We start from the raw sequence: 15,571 nt of genomic DNA on the forward strand, positions 1-15,571 counted from the left end.
CTTTTATTACAATATTGTTGGGAGTTTCTCTGGCTTTCCATTGTTCGGAATCTTTTTCCCATAATACAGAGAGCACAATCAGATAAAAGCGTATTTTGTTGTGACGCATTGGTTCGTTTGAAATAGCTTTCCTTACATTCATTGCTCCAGACTACTTTCTACATTTAGCCGATGAAGTAAAAGTTGATTTGCTACTTTGCTTGGCTGTCCACTTGTTGAAAATAAACTATTTTTTTAAGGGTTTTACAACGAACAAATCCAAAATCTGATCGAAAATTTAACATTGAAAATATATGCTGCGGAAAGGTTTTGAAAGTGGAAGGGTTGGGTAATTGGGGGCTGACCATAGAAAAAAAAACACAATTAGCTGGTGAATTTTACATTTTTGTCCAATATGTTTGTTAAAAAAAAGTGACACAGCTTTCGTTTTGCACTCCTAGCTGGTAATCGATTATTATGATAACAGTGGCCCGTTGCAGAAAGATTTGCAATCAATCGTAACTCCAAAAATCATGCGCAACTTGATTTTCAACCAATCAACAGTGCGCATTTAGGACTTGCGTTTTAACGCAACTCTTTCAGCAACGGGCCCCAGGGGCCAGTCTAACAAAGAGTTGATACGATCAATCGCAACTATGGAAAGCCAGCAAAGTCATAGAAAATGCATGTTTGTTCAAAAACATGTGAATACCATGAATTCATTGATTTCTTGACAATTTTGGTGTGTTCTCTTTTGTTTACAAACGACATTTTGCAAATTTCCTGTAGAAAAAATAATGACATTGATGGATTTCCATAGAGTTACGATTGATTAGATCAATCGTAACTCTTTGTGAGACTGGGCCCAGGTCGTGATGATGGAAGAGCATGATTTGGAGTTGGTGCTGTCTGGGAGCCGGATGCCCTGGACTCTCAGATTCTGCCACATTGCAATTTTGTGATAGGTTTCTGTGACAAAATGGTAATAATTTTATTAACAACAATTCAAGACAAAATTTACTCGTATGACAATGGCTTGGAGTACTTTTATTGTATTTTGATGTGGCATCGATTCTCCAATGATCACATATATCCCTCGGAGAGGAACCAAATCCGTAGTTCATCTATCGCTCTATGCTCTTGAGCTTATCAGGCAACACAGAAGAGCGAATCCATTACCATACATTTTGTTTCGGGGCAAATCATATATGTGTAAAATAAAGGAAGTTCTTGCATGTCTTTTTAAATATTGATAAAAATGATGCTGGCCAGGCTATGCCCACAGGTCTTAATCTTCTTCTCTTTTGTGCGACAAAGAATCTTAATCTTGTTAACACAATGGCCCTTTCCGGTGGTATGCACCCTTTGTTGTAATCTTATTTACCTTTTGTTACCCCAAACCAAAACCAGAATTGCTCGGTATTGTTTTTATTTTGCCAGCGGCATGGAGCAAGGCTAGAAACTAGAAGGAAGGCCTGCTGAAAATATCTCACAACTGGGCAAAAGACCTCGGCGCGCACATAATAATATACTCATGCTCTTTCATTGATCGCAGAGTATGTAAACACAGGCCAACTCACGTTGGAGATAGCAGCTCACGTGTGCACCACGGTACACACCGAGTCCCAATGAGCGGTTCTATCTCGCTCTCCTTCGCAGTTGGGTTCAGTGTTGACATTTCGCAGCCCCGGAGTAAAGGCGTGAAAGACCCAGCAAAGAAGCAAGGAGGGTAGTCGGTGTTATAGCAGACTAGTGGTATACATGAAGTAGGATACGCGTGGCTAGTTTGGTCGCTCAGCTCTGGTGGGAAATCATTCCTATACCACAACTTCTCAAGACGCCCTGAGGATTATATAAAGGATTTATGTAGTTTACGAATCAGGAACTGGACGTCGTGCTCGCCGGAGGAGTAGGGTGGGGGTCTGGTCGCCATGGGGCAACGGCAGACTCGCCAGAAAGTCGACAAGGGATTGAAACTCTACAATGCGAGGAAAACGGAACAAGCTGTTCATGAGTGGAAGAGGGTGTTGTCGAAGGTGAAAGAGCCCCGGCTGAGGTTTGAGGTGCTGGGGCACCTGGCACAGGTGTACGGGGAATGGGGCTTTGCCCGGGAGAAGATGCATTATGCCGTGCAGCAGATGGACATCGCTTCCGAACTCGAGAGCGACGAACTCAAATCGGAGTCGTACCTCAACCTGGCGAACTCGAACGAGAGGTTATGCGAGTACCACAAGTCGTTGTCCTACGCCCGACACAGCCTGGCTACCGCCATGAGCTCGGGTGCAGGGTCGTCCAAGCTGGGGTATGTCTATCTGGCACTGGCTGCTTCCAACCTTGGCTTCAGCAGCTTCAAAGACTCCTTGGAAAACCTTGAGAAGGCCGTGAAGATGGCCATCGAAGCGGAAGACCAGATGCTGGAGTGTGAGGTTTATGGTTGTTTGGGAGATGTGTACAAATGCCTCAAGGATTACGACAGGGCGTTGAAGTTCTATGTCAGGGCCAGGGAGTTGGTTAGGTGTCGGGGGCAGGACTGGCCACCAAGGCTGAAGACGCATGCCTATCTGCACATGGCTACAGCCTATAGGAGTATGAGGAAACTGGACATGGCCATGGACTGCGGAGAGGTGAGTTCAATCTTGGTAAAATGATTTGAGTACACAACTCAAAAGATGATTGGCTCAGGTTGTTGGTGGTGGGGTGGAGGAGGGGTATTTGGGGTAATCAACATGAATCGGGGATTTTCGGTCCCATGGAAATAAAAATTTGATACATGTACATGTATATGTTCTATCAGATGACGATATAATTGCGATTGCCAATTGCAGTAGTGTTATTGATGACATGAATGAGGAATTGAGGATAATTCAGATGGTGGCGGTAGTATTTATGATGACAATGATGGTGATGAGGATGATGCTGATGGTGAGGAGGAGGAAGATGTTGTTGCTGCTGCTGCTGCTGATGATGATGATGATAAGGATGAAGCTAGGGATGGTGATGATGGTGATGATGATGATCATCATTATGGAAGTGGTGGTGGGCTGGTGTTGGACTGGTGGTGATGATCTTGGTTATGTGATGGTGATGAGATTAGGGAGGTAGAACTTGATGAAAAAGATGACAAAGACAATGATAACAACCCGGGATAACAATAAAACATATCACTTGAACTGAATGTATTACCACGGACCATTTTATTACTGACTTATATTTCTTTGTTCCATGGAGTTCACCTAATCACCTTTTAGTTGATGTTTTCAAAGGATAATATCCACATCTACTCATCTCTACAAAAGAAGTAAAACATTCAGGTTAAATTAGTTCTGGAATTGGTCAGTCTGATAATATCACTGTCCAATCACAGGTTCCACCACCAGCAGCAGAAGCAACTTCCAAGATCACCACCACCACCATCATCATCACCACCACCACCAACACCACCAACACCATCACCACCACCATCACCACCACTATGATCGCCATCATCACCACCATCAACACCACCACCAACACCATCACCACTACCACACCAACACCACCACTATGATCGCCATCACCACCACCGTCACCACACACCACCATCACCAATACCATCACCACCATCATCATCATCATCACTGCCATTACTACCAACATTACCACCGACACAACTACCATCACTACCATTATCGTCACCACAATACTTTTATCTTCATTGTCTACCACTACCCACCATCAATAATATTCAATCACCACCTTCATCACCCCCTATCATACACTTGTGCCAACCGCAGCTCAGTGTATATAAATCATAATCGACTTGCTTTATATCATTGACAGCGGGTGACCTGGTATAACTCAGGCATCCCAAATGTTTTCGAATCATCTTTTCTCTGGTGGCATACAGTGTAGGCCTACATCACGGGAGTAGGAATGGGAGGTTGTATATGGGTCATCTATGGTGTGAATCCACTCTCCAAGTTTATGCACTGTTCCCACTCTTTTGATGCCATTGCAAAATTCGGGTTTCCCTTGAGTAAATTGTATAACTAGGAAAGTAAATGATGATACACCAAAACTACCGGGTTGACTTCCCAATATTCATTCTATAGGCTTTTTGTGTAACTATAATAATATATGATTTTTGGAAACACAATGTATCTATTGTCTAAACATACTAAAGACTGCGTTCATTATCAAGAACAATGACATTGTTTTTCCTTTCCACACTGCCCTTGATGTCCTTTCGGGCGACACCATTCATCTTATGCTAATGATACATTTTATTTTTAGGAGATTAAACGTGTTAAGTGAGCATGAAGAGCGCAGCGATTAGTTGTGTGGACGTCGTCTGTGCGCTTCTACCAGATACCTCGCCCCTTTTCCGCCCTTTCTTGCCAAGAGACTACACCCTTTTCGTAATTAATAATGATGTCGAAATGACCTCGGTGATCGATGCGTGCACGTCAGTCAGTGATGGACGTCCACGCGCCCCCACCCTTTACCCCGCCCCTTCGGCCAAGTGGCTACGCCCCCTTTGTTTTAATGATGTATAGTTGGAATGACCATGATTGATGCGCCTCATAATGAAGACGTTTTGGATGTAATTACATGTCCTCATCACCTTCCCCACAGCTCCACGGTTCTCATTATAGCACCCTCTCCACTGACATCCCAACGCTCCTGGAATGCCTTTCGCACATTGCCCACCCGACTTCGATGACGTATGGCTCAGTTTAATTGAAGTGACAACTGCATTTACGGCAGCGATTATTCTCGACTTGTGGGACCTGTTCGAGTTATTGTTATGATTTGTTCCAGCGTGGTGAAATTGACTTTGGAGAGCGATTGATGAAATGGGTTCCAAGAAAGAGGATAGTTTATGAGCAATCCCGCATTATGCCCCCCCCCCTTTATGATGATTGCAGGGTGTTCATGATGGTTTTGCCATTTAGGTATATCGGAGGTTCTGAAAGATCACGTGACGGAAGAGATTAAAATTGATCATAATCATACATGCATGTAAACCATATAGGGCAACAGATGCATATGCCACTCTCCTCTTCGGTGTTTAAATTGGAACCCAGCCGTAGGACGCGAAAGCGACAAAGCCTATAGCTATTGAGTTTTGAATGCTCCTCAGGGAGTGGAGAAAGTAAATGCAGGCACACCGGTGACGGTCCGATGACGCGTCGCTCCGATGTCTTAATCGCTATACAAAAGCGGATTATCACTATTAGTGAAAGAAACTTACAAAATTAAATTCTTTTCAAGAACAATGATTAGAGCTTGGAACTCATTAGATCCTAATGTAAAGAAAAAAAATCGTGAAAATATCTGTAGAATGATTCAGAGCAACACTCGGACCCACACATGAGCAGCACGCTGGCGATTTACTTTGACTGGGAAGTGTCATTTGATGACAAATAGGTACAAATGCCAATCCAATACGGTATTCATTCACTAAGATTTTATTATCGATTTGAAAGAGCTTGGCATTTTAATTCATAAACATAAGATTTTGATATTGATTTGAAAGAGCTTGGTATTTTGATTCATAAACTTAGAAAGAAATATGACTGAAGTCAGTAATAACTCCTTAAAAAACAATTACTACACCACCAATCGTCAGACCTAATTCTGTAACGTTTCTTCCCCCAAGTGGCATTATTTGACGTGGATTTTGGACTTACATCAACGTTCGGACGGAAAGCTGAATGATTGAAGTGAATACAATTGCCGTTGCGTCACAACTTGGTATAAATATCGGCCCAAAATATTGACCAACTAAACGCTAGCACGGATATCCAATGTCACTTTTCACGTTAATCACACTTTACACAAAGTGCTCAATAAATTTGGAATGCAAACAATGGACTGTTTGGGGTTTAAATTATGTCAAAAGTAGGGCTCAAAAGGCTTGATTTGAGTTGTCTAATTGTAGTATTTGCCGTGTCTTTGACTATTTACTCGTCACCCTTCATGGTCATTCGTTAAAACATGGACCCTACCAGTCATGTCAGTGGAATGGATTTAATGACATAGTTCTTTTAGGGGATCACAGTCACAATTACAGAGTTGTGAAGCTTCTCGGTCACATTTGCTCTACGTTGGCCGTATGACGAGTCGAAACAGGCGTTTTATTTACTTTTATTCAAACCACCGATGTATAGCTGGTACAAAAATTGTTCAAATGGCTGTTTTCGACTCGCCGTACGGCCACCTAAGAGCAAATGTGACCGAGGTATTAGCGTACACAGAGGTCTGTAAAGTTGTTTTTCGATGGCCTGTCTAGTTCATGAGTTGACCAAGTGTCTCGATAAAGAATAGTTTAACTATGGAGATAATATAAAATTTCCATGGTTTAACACATTGTTCCATTTAGTACTATCTCACGTCGCTTGGAAATTAACACTTAAAATAATCTCTCGGATGGGATTGTCATGTACTTGTGAAAAATAATTTCCATTAGCAGAGATGCGCAGGTGGTACCCGTCTTCAGAAACTGAGAAGTGTTGTTCGAATTAACAGAGCGAATGTTTTCGGATGAGGTGAATGATAGCGTCTGAGAACTCCATTTTCCAAGAATTGAACACTTTTGTTTTATGTACATCGTGTAAGGAAATGAAACGTAACAGACCAAGTAATGTTTTCTTAGAAATAATCTGGCATTGTATGTAACTACAATTAATTATTTCTTTATTGGCTGTTCCTTCTTTTGCTATTCATATTGGCCTGATTGTTGTAGGATTGTGTATTATTGTTTCAATCGGTTAGGCGAATTTCTTTTCTCGCTGTATCTTGTGATGTTTCTGTTTCTGTTTTATGGTAACTCCCGTAGGAACTCGGCAGGACAGCATTTTGCTGGTTACCGCCAAGCTGGTATATAGGCCCTAACCAATTACCTAGGAAACATTTTAATCAGTCATAGCATGCATAGTGGCTGACGTTATAGACGATAGATATCACTCTCGTGCCTTTTTATCAAAGTGGAGACAATGGCAGAGTTGGGATTCGAACTCACAACCTTGCGATTAGGAGTCCAATTCTCTAACCACTGGACCACACGACCCGTGTAAGGTCCTTTTTATTAAGGTGGTTCTGAATTAGTTTTTTTTTAAGTTTATGCAAAGAAAGAAACCAATTAAGGAAATATGGATTTTTATCTCGATATATTCGTATCACTTGCTTAGTTCCAGTTGAATTTTGAACTCGAAGTCAATGAGGAAAACTACGAATCAATACGGAAGAATATTACAGGTTCTGAAATAGTGTTAATTTCCGGAGCTTATTACTTATGACATTGAAGTTATATGTAAGGCTTCCATGAATTCCATACCAAATATCTGTCATCGATGTCCATTTCATTTTATTTCATCCATTTATTGAAATACCAGAGAGGTGTGGGACCTCTCTCGTCGCGCCAGGAAAAGGAAAACTTTTTGTAATTGAAATAAATCAGATGACTGAAAACACAAGCAGCGATGACAGGACTCTTCGTCTCATTGCACTCGTCTTCACTTCGACCTTGTCCGGAGTTGATCGTTAATTTCCGCTCCTAAATTACCGTGATCTTCGGCAGCGCTCCGTGAAACTCTAACGCAGACGACAAGAAATGTTTTTCTCGTTCTGAGACCACGAATTTGCCGCCAACGGAACGCGTGTTGAAAGGCGAGATCGTGTCGAGTTTCGATTGGTATAAGACGGCGATTACTCCCTCCAAAATTGGACTGAATGTGAAATGTCAACATGCACGGAAAAGGAGTATGATTTTGATGGAAGATTCGGAAGGGTATATGGGTATATACGTAGGCCTATATAGAACAAGGTTCTTTAGTAATCTAAACGCGTTATCCCGGTAGTTCTCGGGAAGGGCACCGACTAAAATGTATCCCCCTAAAAAATTCACGAGGTAAATTTAGGTTCCACGTAATGCAAACTTATCCCCCCCGAACAAAAAATATAAATGAAATGAATAAAAATGTGATAAGTAGCCCCCCCCCCTTCTTAAAAATCCCGTCCTGTTCTTCATTAATGGAATAAATCATCCATTACAATATTCGAGCTACTCTCACACCCTACCCCCCCCCCCCCCCCTCACGCACGAGCACATTATTGTGTTGGTTACCCCATCACCTTGTCATATACCGGACCACGCCCCGTGATCAACGACAATTTCTGACCCCACCCCTTACAAGCCGAAGCCAAAGGAAGCGAATTTTCTGGCCCCCCCCCTTCTGCTTGGAAGTGGGCGAGACAAGTAGACCTGAAAACAAAATATCGATAGAATAATGAAGCACATGATGCAATATCTAATCCACATTAACTGGGGCCCGTTGCAGAAAGAGTTGCAATCAAACGCAACTCTAAAAATCATGCGCAACTTGATTTTCAACCAATCAACAGCGCGTATTTGGGACTTGCGATTGATTTTTTGACTTTCGTTTAAATGCAACTCTTTCTGCAACGGACCCCTGATTGGCTAAGAGCAAATTTGCTGGTGAAAAGCTTCATGAAATACTCTCTATGCCTGGGTCCTTGGTGGAGTTGACCTGTAGATGCCCGGCGAAGTTGAAGGCTATAAGTAATCAAATTTAAAAATGTTGACAAATATACTGTCCTAACAACTGAGGCTGATGCCTTTATTACGTCGGATATAATGTGTGCCTGTCTCCACAAGAAAGGATAATCGCCCATTCGTCTATTGCCAACTCGTCCACTCACCACAATGTTCTACCTTTATTTAGTCTAATGTCATTTTGTCCATCAACATTTCGTCTAACAGCCATTTGGTCCAATCATCACTTCGTCTAATCACCAGTTCGTCTATGACCATTTCGTCTCATTACCAGTTGGTCTAATATCTATTTTATTTCACTCATTTCGCCCAATAACACTTAGTCCAATTAGACCAAATGGTACATGGACTAAATGGCTATTGGACCAACTTATTATTAGACGAAATGGCAATTGGACCATGTGGATATTGGACGAACTGATGGTAGACCAAAAAGTTTCAGACGGAGAGCCTTGTATGTCTTTATTGTTGAAAAAGGGTACGTCATTCTGACCCTCTTCATAGTAATGTTGGATATATCTCCAGCATTTAATTTCCCCATGAAAATTCGGGTTTGTTGAGATTAAAGCTTTTTATTCATTCCTGGAAGTAATTATTGTCTTCAAACTTAAATAATCCTCCCAAAAGGATTTTGGCAGGTACTCATATAAAAAAATACCACGAAGAATGTATATAAGGAGAAGCCGAACTGTTAACCATGCATGGATATATCTCCATGCTGTAACGCCAGTATAATGTAATACGATACAAAGGAAGAAGGAAAAGGACTATACAGGAGGAGACGATAGGTAGGGATCAAAAGAAGAAAATAAGATTTGATATGTTGATCCATCATTTCCTAATTAAATAATTAAAAAAAATCAGATTTAATCCTGACGCCCATGTGTTAATAATATTAAACCATTTTCCCCTTTTCTATTCAGGAATCATTTTCACCCATTCGGAACCCCCTCCCCGCCGCCCACCCATCATTCATAAAAACCACATCTTTGCAATAAAGTTGCGAAGTAATTGTCAAAATCCGAGGTTGACCTTTCTTCTATGAGTCACGTGACCGATCGGTCACCTTTGACCCCTGCTTCGAGGCAAGGCGATCAAATGACATAACAAAACACTGAATATCAATTTCAATGTCATTAATAATTCCCGGGGGCATTTTGGTTTTTGTGGTCGCTCTTCCGATGTTTTTGTTTGCCGCCCAGTGGAGCCATTCAAATCAACGCCTCAATTCATTCGTTTTGTAATATCGAATAAGTTGAAATCCGTATATTATATTAAATGTAATTTATATTTTAGAATTTAATCGCGATTCAGAGTTCAAAACTCACACCTTATTTTTTTCCTTCATTTTTTGTAGGCCCTACATCTAATCTTTCACCTCGGAATGAGTATAATATGATGTTAGCGACAAGATTTTCTTTCCTAAAGTAAAAATTAAAATGGTAGCCTTTGAAGAGATAGAAGAAAGAGTGAGGGGGTAGCCAACGGGTGTCATTCAGTTTATTTACCCTTACTTTGGGTTGGGGTGGTTCCTTGTGACATGTAAATTTTTTATCAGGAAATGCATGGAATAACTCTCTAACTCTTCCTGGTTCTCATTCTTTGTTTTCCCTTTTTAGATAAATGAGAGTTGAAAACATGTGAACAGAACTTAATTATATTTGATTACAACTAACATGACTTACAGGTGGTTGAAGACGTCAAATTTAAGGGCAATGTTTTGCATTTTGTTTTCAGCACCACTCGTGTATCTTACATCATATAGGCCTACTCTATACACGTATTTTACCAACATTCAGACATTCGGGCTTGCTCGTACACATCATCAATAGCTCCATGCATGCATCATCCAAAGAAATAAATCCCCGTTTTTCGACCTTGGAGTCTTTGGGTTCGAAATACCATTCGATATACGTGATTCTTTATAATAAGGAATTAATGATCAAAATGTCCTTGCTATTTAAAGATGGACAAAGCTCGCTACAGAGCTCCTAAGTCGGAAGAAAATCAATTTATAGCCGTGTCTCTACATTGAATTGGATATTTCCCAATGATAATTACATCGGTTCCTTTGTTGGAATCTAAATCTGATGTCTTTTATGTTTCTTACAATGATTTTACCGTCGTTAATTATGTTCATCTGTCATTCTCTATTTTCATTTTCTGAGATATTACATTCCTTTTTTTCTTGTATAAAAGAATTTGATATTATTTTTGATATCTTTCGTAAGTTTTGTTCAATTTTGATTGCACAACGTGAACCTACTGTGGATGCTGCCTATCACGCTTGGTTCTCTGACATTTGCTCCGGCGACAATTTCACACACTAATCGAATGACCAACTTCAACCCTGGGTTTACGTTCCTAAAGTTTGAACCATAACCTGAACCTAACGTAAAAGCCTCATTGCAACCCTATTAGAGTACATCTTAGACGAAATTAAGCTCATACACTGTAAAAACTGTGGTGTTAAAACTGACACCAATTGGTGTTAATAGAGGACCACACCCTGAGGTGTTAAAATTACACCCTAAAGATTGAACATAACACCAAAGAGTGTAAACGTAACAACCAAAGGTGCTGTAGTAACACCTATAGGTGTAAAACTAACACCACCAATTTAACACCGGTGTAAAATAACTGTTGTGGTCCTCTATGTACACCGGTTAACACCACAGTTTTTGCTGTGTAGCAATTGTCGCTGGAGAAAATGTCGCGTCACCATCACGGTTCGGCGTGATACGGCGTGTTGCAAGAGAATATTTGCAATCAATCTCAAATTTCGGTAGCAAATTTACAAGTAATAGATCAATTTTAATAACGCAAATCAATTTATATTTGTTGATAAAAGAATCAGACCATGCAGTGATTGATTAATTACAAGAATTCGACTTGCAAACGATTACAAGTGTCGTGTAACGCTCCATATTAAGACATGTAAAATCTCTTTCCGATGTATCATGAAAATCACTCAAATCATATTTTCCAATAAGTGTTTTTTCTGTGTTTATTTTGTTAAACAACCCATTTAACTGTTTATCTATTGATATTAAACCAATATTTTAAACCGCCAATGATAATGACGAACCCGACTTTTATTCCCAGTTTTTAATCTGTCTACTTCTATTGCGATATATAGCTCAGGCGAAAGGGTGAAGCGGGGGTTTCGGATTCCGGTAACCCGGGTTCGATTCCCACTTGTTACGCTAGTGCCCTTTGGCATCGTTTGGTAAGGCATTTAATCCTCATTACCAAGTCCTCCGGAAAGGACAGTTACGCCGTCGGTCCTCTGTTTGCTTGCGTACAAGCATTCGTGCTTTTTAGCAACCAGGTAAAAATCATTACCATTCAACACCATCTCTCTCTCTCTCTCCCTCTTTTCACCTTTCTCTTCACCAAAATAAGACTCCAGTGAATAAAATTGTTCCTTCCTATTCATTGCATATCCCGTTATAACTCTTTAGGTCTATATTTGGGAAAGACTGACCCCTTTTAAAGGATTATCCCACACCCTATTCAAATCTACTTCCTAAAAAGTAATACAAGTCATCTGACGCACCCATTCAAATAAAATTCCAAGGTTCGATTTAAAAATTCGGATTAAATGTTGTGAATTGTATTTTAAAGAGCTATTAAGACCCGCGAGTGTTTTGAAGAGCGAATTAAGTGGTATTTGTTATAGATCTGACAAAACTATATTATGGTTTAAACGAAATCGTTTCGAAGGTGTTTGAAAAACATGCGACTTTCTTTTAGTTTACAAGAAGGTCTTCAATAATACATGTACGTCGCTATACGTTTTTTTTTATGTTTATTTACTTCATCTAAATACCCTGCTTTCCTGCATGGTAGAAATGGAAGAACGCTAGATTTTCGCGACTCGACATTTTCGTGTAACCATGGAGATATTAAAAATGTCATAAATTCCGTATTGATTCGAACTTCTCCTTCTTTCTTCTGTATGTATTCACATTTGCAGGGCTACTGATATATTCAAAAATGATAATTTTCTATTTTTAGAAACCATTATGAATATTATCAAGACTCTAAAAAATTTCCTGAGGGTTAAAAATTCATTAGACAATGTCTGAATACCAAGACTATTCCGCACTCTGGCTAAACTTGGCGACCTAAAAATGTGTTACCTTCTTTTCATCTTTCTGTCAAGCACATGCTAAGCTCTTTAGCGCAAATGAGATTGAATTAATTACGGATTAGGGGAGGTTATGATACACACATGAGCATATACTGATATAGTCTTCACAGGCTTTATAACAATCTACTCGTGTCATATTAAGGAATCTGTATCCATGGTTGTACGAGAGAGTAGGTCGTAAAAATGTGCAATTTATGAAATATTAAATTTTGTTGCTGTTTTGCCTCTTTTGTCAATGTTTTCGTTGTTTGTTGCGATTATGGAATGAAACTATACCTCTGAATATTTCATTTCATGTACATTTAACGCTGCCTTATATTTGATTGTACTTATTTATCAATGAAAAAATCATAATAAACAAAATCGATAATGTAAATCTCGGACCATGTTTTATGTCTGATATGATAACATTCAGAATTTTAGTAATGAATGACAAAATACGTTTTGGGGTAGTATTATTTATACGAAATCATAAAAAATACCTTATTTAGTGTTAAACTGAATGTTACTTGAACTACGTTTCTTTCGTTTATAATGTTTAATAATATCGCTTCCATATGAGATAAGTATAAGAAACTAGATGTTCTTTCCGTATGTTTATACTGCTTATACCAAGAAATCGGATTTTAAAGATTACACTGTGTAAACGAAAGTCTAATGTATTTACGGTTTATTTACGGTCTATTATATACCCCTTTTAAGTATATTAGTAAACACTTGAACGGATTCTTTTAGCAATATAACGGTATACAGTTATTCAACGCAATTGAGATCGGGCAGATTCGAGCTAGTAGTATATAGTAGGCCTATACGGACGAACAAGTAGATGCCGCCACTGGAGTCGCCATGGGGGTGGCGGAAAGGGGCGGGGGCAGCAGCCCTTAAGATTTTAAAGTGACAAAACAGAGGTAAGAAGAAAAAAAGGAAGAAGAATGAGAAAGAAGGGTCTTGATAATATTCTGTCGAGTTGTATACTTTTTTACTCCTATTGTTTCATCAGCAGAAAATTCATTGTCACCTTGAGAATGTTAAGGTCTTCTTGCCGGTGACACGACATTTCTCCTGCGACAATTGCTCCGGGCTTCATTTCGTCTAAGATGTGGGGTTAGGGTTGCGATAGGGTTTTATGTTAGGTTTAAGGTAGGGTATAGTGTTAAATCCAGGGTTTGAAGTTGGTCATTCGATTACTGTGTGCATGGGATTTAGAGCGGAGCAATTGTCGCCGGAGCAAATTTCATGGAACCTTTTGCCGTCCCTTCCACTTACCCTGACACGCCCCGCCTCTGATTACGCCCACAAATATGTGGATCGTTCTAGTTGGCCGATCATTCTGATCAAGGTATACAGGGACACCGAGGTAGGAGGTTTATTTCCAATAGGTCCAATGCCAATTCGTCCAATTACTCGTCAACTGTCATTTCGTCTATCATCAATTCGTCCACTATCCACATGGTCTAATTGTCATTTCGTCCACTCACCATAATTCTAATACCCAGTTGATCAAATAGCCATTTAATCCTTATGCCATTTGGTCTAATTGGGATACGTATAAATTGGGCGAAATTAGTGAAAAGAAAATGGGTATATGAGACCAACTGGTTATGAGACGAAATGGTCACAGACGAACTGGTGGTTAGACGAAGTGATTATTGGACCAATTGGTTATAGGACCAAATGGATGTTAGACGAAATGTTGATGGACGGAATGGCATTAGACTAAATGAAGGTAGACCATTGTGATGAGTGGACGAGTTGGCAATAAACGAATTGGCAGCTTACCGCGTAGGACTCCCCGCCCCTCCCTCCCCTCTTCGAAATGATTTGAAGCTGAATGATTTTTTTTAACATTTCCAGAGAAGCGTCGATCTTATCTTATCTTGTCTTATGTGATATACGCAGGTTTTTGATGCAGGATTTTCTGCATTTATTGGATATGATGTACAACATAGCATAAAGTACATAATAAAATTTTATAATGACTGGATTTAGACCAAAATACAATGTAGTAAGCACATATTAATGGCGAAAATTAATGCAGAGGCAAACTATATATGCCCCCCCCCAAAAAAAAAAAATAATTATAATAATAATATTTGTAACGACATAGCATCCTATCATAGCCCATATGCATTCAAGCAGAACTTATTAAAGCAATCCATACACTTTCTTTAGAATGTACAAATATGTACATTACAGTTTTAATTAATTTAATAAAATAACTATACATTTTGTATTTACCTATTCATTCATATTTCTATATTTTACTTCTTCGAATATTTTAGCCATTTCAGTTATAGAAATAATTCATGAAAGGTATTTTGTAAAGAGTTATTTGATTTGTATAGTACAGTACATAAATACTCATCTCGTTATACATGTATATTACGGCCAGTAAGCAACGTACGACTTCGATCTTTGCAATCTCCCGGGGTTGCGTCTTGCGTTGAAAAAGGCCCGCTATCAATGAAATTGAATTAGGCCAATTTTTATTCGTAGGAATGTTAATGTCGCTGGTTACAGAAGCACTATGTTTTGGGGGTTTGATGTACAAGTACAGAGATTGTTTTGCCCCAGGCAAAGCCAGACTTAATGGAATGATTTTTGTTTGTTTCAGGGTATAGGCATAGACTGCAAGTGAATTATTGTTGGATGTTTTTTATATCCTGCTACTATAGGCCTATATTTAAAGACGTGCATAGATTTTTTTCTTATTTTTTTCATTTGTTTCTCACATTCTTTGACTTTATATTTCTTAGTTTATTTCATTTATTATTAAGATGTATTTATTTGTTTATTTATTTATATATTTATTTATTCTTTCATTTATTTATTTATTTATTTATTTATTCGTTTATTTGTTTGTTTATTCATTAATTTAT

General features: G+C 39.2%; 1 protein-coding gene across 1 annotated transcript; it reads left to right on the forward strand.

The window, feature by feature from the left end:
- Positions 1-1,408: 1,408 nt before the first annotated feature.
- LOC121405912 (43 kDa receptor-associated protein of the synapse-like) lies at positions 1,409-2,657 on the forward strand. Its single transcript, XM_041596907.1, has one exon. The coding sequence runs from the start codon at positions 1,911-1,913 to the stop codon at positions 2,625-2,627; it is 717 nt and encodes a 238-aa protein (XP_041452841.1). The 5' UTR covers positions 1,409-1,910; the 3' UTR covers positions 2,628-2,657.
- Positions 2,658-15,571: the final 12,914 nt, after the last annotated feature.

The sequence above is a fragment of the Lytechinus variegatus genome, chromosome 19, assembly GCF_018143015.1.
Source record: "Lytechinus variegatus isolate NC3 chromosome 19, Lvar_3.0, whole genome shotgun sequence".
Taxonomy (NCBI): Eukaryota; Metazoa; Echinodermata; class Echinoidea; order Temnopleuroida; family Toxopneustidae; genus Lytechinus; species Lytechinus variegatus.

Coding starts and splice junctions, on each gene's coding strand:
- LOC121405912 (XM_041596907.1), top strand. CDS start 1,911: ATGGGGCAACGGCAGACTCGCCAGAAAGTCGACAAGGGATTGAAACTC.